Source organism: Helianthus annuus, chromosome 2, assembly GCF_002127325.2.
Source record: "Helianthus annuus cultivar XRQ/B chromosome 2, HanXRQr2.0-SUNRISE, whole genome shotgun sequence".
NCBI lineage: Eukaryota > Viridiplantae > Streptophyta > Magnoliopsida > Asterales > Asteraceae > Helianthus > Helianthus annuus.
Genome location: NC_035434.2, coordinates 58,119,131 through 58,127,653, shown reverse-complemented (window position 1 = coordinate 58,127,653; position 8,523 = coordinate 58,119,131). Strand labels below are relative to the sequence as shown.

The 8,523-nt window shown below is 35.5% G+C and overlaps 1 protein-coding gene across 1 annotated transcript; it reads left to right on the top strand.

Annotated features, from left to right (window-relative positions):
• Positions 1 to 7,577: 7,577 nt before the first annotated feature.
• Positions 7,578 to 8,315, top strand: LOC110932982. Its single transcript, XM_022176230.1, has one exon. The coding sequence runs from the start codon at positions 7,578 to 7,580 to the stop codon at positions 8,313 to 8,315; it is 738 nt and encodes a 245-aa protein (XP_022031922.1).
• The last annotated feature ends 208 nt before the right edge of the window (positions 8,316 to 8,523 follow it).

The window sequence follows — 8,523 nt, the reverse complement described above, 5'->3', positions numbered from 1 at the left end:
TTTTACGTGTTTTGGTATTTAGGGGGAGATAGATAGTTATACATATTTTATTTTCAGAAAAATACAAAAACAGTAAAAAATGCAAAAATCTAAAAACATGATAAAATTGAAAAAGAGCTTGTGTATATAGGGAAAATGATAGTACATCAGCTAGACAATTACAGTATGCTAAAGATTTGGAAAGACAAAATGAGTTAAACAGTCTCACTAACGATGTGTCGATAGGTTTTCGTACATTTAGTAGATTTATTCGGGATATAAACCTAAAAATTTCAAACTGGTGAAATTCGTGGGGAACACTACTTGGATATATAGGTAACCCCTGAAATCTCGTTTGAAAGGTCTCGTATTCTGATATACTAGGTGGTTATACTCTATGATGTCTGGGGTATTATTCCGGGACTTCTGCTGAATGGTGGTTCTGACCTAGTCCTTGGCTAATACTTTCCGCAAAATGCTTGAAACATAGCATAAAGCCCTCAGCTGATTAGACAATAAAATTGATAATCAGTTGTTGTAGCTGAAAAGATCCTCTAAAGGGGACACACTGCTAAGTCGAAACTGATATCTCTCTACTGAACGGAAGTTCTGACCTGAGATCCCTCAGTTCTCGCATTTAACCCCTAGTTTATGTACAGACATCATTGTAGTATTCTTGCCTGTAAGACTGAATATTGGGATTCTGGATACGGGAGTATATTCAAGAGGTGGGACACATGAATTGATCTAAGTTCTTAAAACACTTAAACAGTATCCTGAATAGATTGAAGTTTGTATGAGAATTTAAGATGGATCAGTATATCGACAATCGAGGCGAATTGTTTAAATCTAAATATGTAATGTAGCTTAACGGTACTTGTAATCTGTCTGAAAAGCTGATATGATTCCCTGACACGCTCACCAAAAATAATTCTTGTAAATAGTTTATTTTCTGCAATTTAAGTTTTCTGTTATTTCATTTCTTAGTTTAGATCATTTTAAAATCCAAAAAGATTTTATTTCTGCTTTATTTTAGACAAACCAGAGTGGAAAGTTGATTGTCGGATTATAGCAAGATGAAGCAGATGCAGAAGATTCTGAGCTGAAGAATGAGGAGAGCTTACATTGTTGAAAATGTGTTTGATTTCAAAGTCACAAACAAGTTCATTAAGTTGATACTTGTTATTTTCAGAAAGAAAATTGGAAAATAGTTTTACTAAATCAGTGTGATTCGTCAAAAGATCAACCAGGGTCATTAAATTGAACTTGGTAGATTAATCAAGTATTCAGGGTCATTAACTTGAACTTGAAAACTTGAGTGGATTTCTAAAAGCTGATTGAATTTGTGTTTATTGTTTGAAAAGATAGATTGTAATGTTATTGGTTGAGTAACAGGTTTGGACAATATTTCTCAACGGAGGCAAACTGCAAAAGCTTGAACCAGATATCTCAAGATTCCAACATAATGAGAGGGGGAGTCAGTGAGAGGGGGAGTCTGGATCAACAGCTAATGGGAAGTTTGTAGATAGAGCTAGGAGACAGTCCTGGAACCTGTGAAGAATGCTTATGAGAAGAAGACAGAGTTTGTGAAAAGACAAAGACTGAAGACTATGGAACTGAAGACTGATAAAGACTATGTCAACATCCAAGGGGGAGTCTGTTGATGCACGGAATGTCTGTTGACTGCGTCTACAAAATGTCTAAAGTCAAGATTGGTCTATAGGGGGTCAAAGTGTAAATATTGTAAAAAAATAGACTTAGGTTCGCTTATTAGTCATTGTATTGTCTTGGACCGCTCATTAGTCTTAACCTGGATCGCTTATAGGAACAAGTGATCTGGATCGCTTATTTGGACTGTCACATAAGCGACCCAGAAACACTATATATAGGTAGGAGCGGTTCATTAGTTGTAACAGTGTATGTGTGTGCTACGGTGCTGAAACTCTGCCAAATTTTCATCAGAAAGCAATAGAAAGAAAAGGAATTGAAAGGATAAGCTGTTGTAACTTCATTTACGTTGATTCCGCCTTCGTACATGAAGATGAACTATCTTGACTGACTTTTAGGGTCATAGAACGGTCCAACAACATGAACTCACAGTCTTGCGTCTTCAGTACTCGTAACTCGCGTTCCTTCAGTAAACACGACTACCTACAATGTACTAATATCTATTAGACGGACGAGTCATGCCTTGTCTTGGTATTAATGCTTTTGAGTTACGTTTCTTTTATGTCTTCAATATTATTCCAAGTTATAATTACTTGTTAAAATAATAATTATTTTAACTTTAAATTATATTGAATTTTGAAATAATTGTTAAAACAATATTTTTGTAATAATACTTCTCAAGTATTTATACTCGTATTTCCTTCCCAAGGATGGGGGTATCTTATACATGTATATCCGTATATTTTCGCCATGTATCGGTGTCGTATTCTGGTGTGGATTTATACGTACGAAAATATGTAGTTTCTTGTAATCGTTAAGTATTTCTTATACTTAATTTTTATGTTAAACTTTCCTGAATATTATTTTTAATAATGTCCACTAATATATATACATTTCCCAAAATATATTTAAGAATTATTACTTAGAAAAATTATTTATAATTTTTTCTTTTGGCAAAAATATTTGTAGTTCTAAATCAATATATTTTCAAGTCTCACTTAGAAAATATTTATAAACTTATCTTTTTCAAAATAATGTATTCCAAGTTTATCCAAGAAAATATATATTTTTCCCAAAAATTATATATCTTCTAAAAATTCCAAGAAAATATATTTTTACTTCCCAAAAATAATATATTTTCTCCTTTGTCTAAAATATGATATAACTTTGTAATGATTGGAAAAACCATATTTTCCTTTCCCTTGTATCCAAAATACTATTTACCAAAATACATTTATAAATGTATTTTCCGGAATATTTGGTAAGTTACATTTCTTGTTCGATTTCTCAATATTTTGTGTGTAACTTGTGTATTTATTCCTTGAGATTTTTTGTAAAATTTTGGATTGTAAATTCTTGGTATTTTGTTAAGTTATATTATTTCAAATCTTAAAATAATATAACTAATACACAATGCATACAAATAATCACACACATCATGTCTTTAATGTATATATATATATTCTAAATACATATTTATCCATTTTTATTTATAAAAACCAACCTTCAATACTTGAATTTATGGCAAGGTTTATGTAGAAAACTCATGGTTAAAATACACTTATAAATACTTGTTTGAATATATTTTTCTAAGTGTTTATATTTTTAGAAAATTTTGCCATAGTTTCCCATAAAAATGGAGGTGTCCATGCTATTAAAGCATATCATTTTCTTTTTAAAAATCATTACAATCAATCAACAATCAATCAACACTTATCAAGTGCCAAAATTGTGCAATTTACATAACGACATGAACTTGAACTTTCATAAAAACTTGTAGTAACTTGGTAGTGCGTTTAGTAGGTTTAGTTACCCTTTAAAATGTATTTACTTCTTTAAAAACTCCATTTTTAAAGAAGTTGGGTGTTTACAACTTCCAAACATATTTCCTAAAAATGCTTCTTTATGAAATCTTTTTGTTACACAAGTGTTTCTACACTTGTTTAATCATTAAAAACAAGTTTGGTTTATGTAAGAACCAAGTCTATGTAAATCTTGTTATTTAACTTAGTTTCTTGAGAAAACTATTTTGGAAATCATCCACTTATAAGACTTGTATTTTGTTTAAATCATCATCACATATGAAAACAAATTTTATTATTCAAGTTCATGCATACACAAAGTATGATCATCTTGGTCTTTCACAAGATCATCATCTTAACTTACTAGATCATGTGTTTAATCACAATCTAGTAGGTCTCATATGATGTCTAACATCATAAACACAAATAATCAATCATCAAGAAGCAAAACAACACTAAACAATATGTATTCTTATGGTTTTAAGCTTTATGTTAGAGATTATGTTCTTGTTCATTAATGTTCTTCATGATTTGCATCATACATCATCTTTTAACCAACTAAATAAGAAGTAAATTCAAGTGACAAGAGGCATACTACTAGCACAAGGGCTAGGGATGAACTCAAGAAGAAGAAGGTGATGAATGTAGTGGATAAAAGCAAATGAGAAAGGTCCTTGAAGATCCACAAGCTCCAAGCTTCTTAACTTAGCTTCTAACACCTTGTGATGAGTATGGATTGGATGAATTAGTGAATAAAGATGATGGTATGGTGGTGGTGATCTTCGGCCGTGAAGAAGAAGAGAGGAGGGAGAGAGTTAGTGTGTGTTGTGTGTGTGTGATAATGAGGGAATGATCCTATATGTTCTTCTTATATCCAAGTGTAGAGATTAACCAATGGGTAATGTGTCCCTTAAGTACAAATCAAGATCCATTAGTAAATCAATTAAGATCTAGTGAAATCAAGGGTGGGTCTACCCTTGGTGACTGTCCACACAAGGGGGGGGGGTCTTGGTTGGGTTGTGATGGAATGTTAGGAGATTTAGTTAGATTCTAAGTGTATGCTTAGGTGGTTATGCATATTATGTGTTATATAGTGTGTTAGGGTGTTCGGGGCCCATAACTAGCTTAGAAATGTTAAAACAATGCTTCTGGTGTAATTTTGGTGTTTCGGGTAGTGTCCGGTTGTTCGGTTAGATACCGGTTCGTTAATGTGCTAAACTATATTGTTTATTGTTCTATATGTACCCTTTTGTGACACTTTTAATTCCCGACACTTAGGAAAGCATTCAGGACCATTTAGTCATATTTTTGCATGTTACTAGCTTGTTAAAATGCTGGTTTTTGCTGATTTATGCTGAATTTAGCACTTTGGGTGAGTTTTAGGCACTTTCCGGCACTTAAACTATCACTTAAAAATGCAGTTTTGTGGTCCTTACTTCCCTACATGCCATACTAGTGTAGTACTTAGTCTCTGGCCCATACTCGGTCTCAAAACATTGTCTGTCTATGTGCTGAGTTCTGTCAGCATTTTTCTGAGTTATCCGCTAACTGTGCTAACTGTGCTTTGTGCATCATTGATGTCAATGTGGTTTGCATGTAAATATGATGTGACATTATGCAATATGTGATGCACATGTAAGTATGATACAGTAATCAGAAAGCAATTAATTGTAATTCAGCACAGTCATTAAGCACTAATCATGGTTAATTAAATTGTACGGATACCTGGATTTTTGACAGTTGTCACAATGAAATCCAGTTTCAAGTTTATTTTCCATTATTTGATTAATCCGCTACTAATATCCCAAAATCTTACTGATGGCCATATAGCTCTCAACTGATGATATGTGTAAAATGCAACATATAAATGGTATCACCTAAGGTATAAAAACAACCATTTTTCGTACTAATGTTGTGTGTTTTCTTTGTATACTTTTGATTTTCAGGATTAAAAGAGCTTAAATGTGCAAAAGGAGCAAATTAAAGGCAAAAACCAACATAAATACAAAAGAAGAGAAGTTGACACTTCATACCGACCCTCCGAGTTTCACCCCAAGGCAAAAAACAACAAGTCAGAAAGCTAACACGGGGCTGTGCCCAACTCGAGATTCCATGAAGAAAAAGACAACCAGAAGCAGACAAGAGACACGTGGCTATGGTCAACTCCCAGATTTGTAGAATCTTAGATAGTACAGCAAGTACAATGGCCACATGGCCGTGCCGTTGACACACAGGGCCGTGTTAGTACAATACCTGACACTGGAGTTAATGAAGAGGAGAGAGAATGAAGGCCACGGGGCCGTGCCAGATGGGCACAAGGCCATGTTGATGCTCTGTTTCCAGCTATACATAGGGGTGCTTGGTTTCATTCCAACTCATCCCTTGACAAACCACTTCTCTCACACTTGCAACAACTCCACCACCACTACAACACCAACACCCACCACCATCATCCATTTTCCATCTTTTAGAGTGTGTAGTAGTCTTGGGATCCAAGATCGATAGTAAGAGTTCTTGTCAAACGAAGGCCATGCTTGGCTAAACTCTTACATCACTTGGTGAAGACAAATCTTTTATGTATTACTTTTTGATTTCCAACCTTTGGCTCCTTTTTATTTGGGTATGTATTAATTACTTTAACAACTAGTTTTCTATATTGAAGATGAATTTTACTTAATCATTCTTCATGTTTTGTTGATTCACTCATTCGTGTCTTTACGGTCTATATAAAGCATGTTAACTGCCTGGAAGGGGGTTACAAGGGTGGTTGGGTAAATTGTTGTCTCGTTCAGTGTATAGATGAGAACCTGGTTCAAGCTTAGTAGGACTTAATGAGAGGTAGATCTTAATCGCCTCGAGAGAAGTAAGAACCACTTGAATCCCTTATCTATAAACTACTATTAAAATATTAAACCGACCTTGCGGGACTGTATCCTTGCTGACTCAGACCAATAGGTTGAGGGTAACGTTGCCTGGAAGGGGGCCTACCACTTTTCTCATTAATAACTTACTTAATTATCTTTCAGTAATCCAACCTTGTGGGACTATATCCCTTGTGACTCAGACCAATAGGTTGAGGGTAACGCTGCCTCGAAGGGGGCCTACTATTATAACTTAAAGATAATCTCATAAAATGCCCAAAGTGCGGAAATCATTAAAGGATACATAAAAGAGGAGTTGGAACCAAGTGATTCCTTATTGTCTATTTGTTTTTCCTTTTATTTTATTTTTATTTTCTAGTTTATCTTTTTAAAACTTTCAAAACTTTTTTTATCAAGATTTGGTTAGATTAGACGTTAACGATAAGCCGGTACCAAAAGATCTTGTGTCCTTAGACGACCTCGGTATCTTGCCATCACTATACTACATCCGCGATGGGTGCACTTGCCCTAACATGTGTAGAGTGATAGTATTAAATCGTGTTTTATAAAATTTAAAACGTGATTCGCGTGTAAAAAGTGTTTAAAATATATCTAAAAATTATAACCACACCCTCACACGTCAACTGAACTAATGGCAAGCCTAAATATTGGCGATATAACTAAGAAAAACGATAGTGACAACTATGAGCACCGAGACCGTATGGAAGAAGACAATAATCTTTGACCCATGATTGCCGATGAAGTCGGTAAAGCTATGGCTGAATTTATAGCTACATTTAGAGGGTCGGGGCCATCAGTACTAAAACAAAAATATGTTCCTAAACCTCACACAACAACTCATAAAACCGAAAAGTCTCACTACTCCTCAACTAAAAGTGAGCAGAGCATCAAGAGTGTTGTCAGAACTAAGCCACGTAACTCTAAAGAGGGGTGCACCTATAATATTTCGTCTCATGTAAACCACGTGACTTTACGGGTGAAGAAGGTAGCCATTGATGCTTTAAAGTGGCTCGATGACATGGAAACCGTTATTGATATAAGCGGTTATGCCACTAAGGACACTATCAAATACGTGTCCCAATCCTTCAACGAGGATGCTCTAACCTGGTGGAAGGCACTGATCCAATAAACGGGCAAGGTTGCACTGTACAACCTAAGCTGGACCAAATTCGTGGAACTAATCTGTGAGACATACTTCCCACCTCAGGAGGTGGAGAAAGTTGAATCTGACTTTCTGAAACTGACAATGAAAACTCTCAACTGTCGAGCTTACGTATCTTATTACAACTCTCTCTCAAGACTCATTCCTTATCTGATTACCCATGAGTCTAGGTGCATTGCGCGATTCATCAGAGGACTCGCTCAAGAAATCAAGGGGATGGTTAAATCTTCCAAACCTGCAACATTTAGATCTGCTGTGGATCTCGCCTTATCTCTCACTGAAGATGAGAAAAGAGTGAGAGCAACCAAGGCTGAGGGCGATCACAAGCGGAAGCATGATGACACCTCTAGTAGGGATTTTAAGAAGGGTAAGACTGGTTTGAATTGTTACCAGTCCAAACCGAATGAGGCAAAACCCAAGTGTAAAACCTGTGGGAAATGGCATTTTGGAAAACTTCAACATAATAAACCCAAAGGTTGTGGCATCTGTAAGCAGATGGACCACAAATCCCATGAGTGCAAAGATCTGAAAAACGGAAACTGTTATCGGTGGGGCGAGAAAGGGCATATAAAGACCCACTTCTCGAAATGGGAAACTGACGCCAAGAACAAGGCCACTGAAGCCAAGAAAGGCAATGCTAGAGCCTTTCAGCTGACTGTAAGGGAAGCAGTTAAAGATGCGAATGTCATTACGGGTACGTTTCTCGTAAATGATATATTTGCTAGAGTCATATTTGATTCCGGAGCTGATAAGAGCTTCGTTGACTATAAATTTAGCAAACTTCTAAACCTGCCCTTAAGAAACCTTAGATATTACTTATGAGGTCGAAATGGTCGATGGTAGCATAGAATAGCTTCCACGATTCTTGATGGATGCGCTATATCCATCAAGAACAAATCTATCCCTATTAATCTTTTACCTATGAATCTCGCGGGATTCGATATAGTTTTAGGCATGGATTGGTTAGCTTATAACCAAGCCCGCATTGCTTACGATAAGAAACTTATCGAAATTAAATCCCCATCTGGTG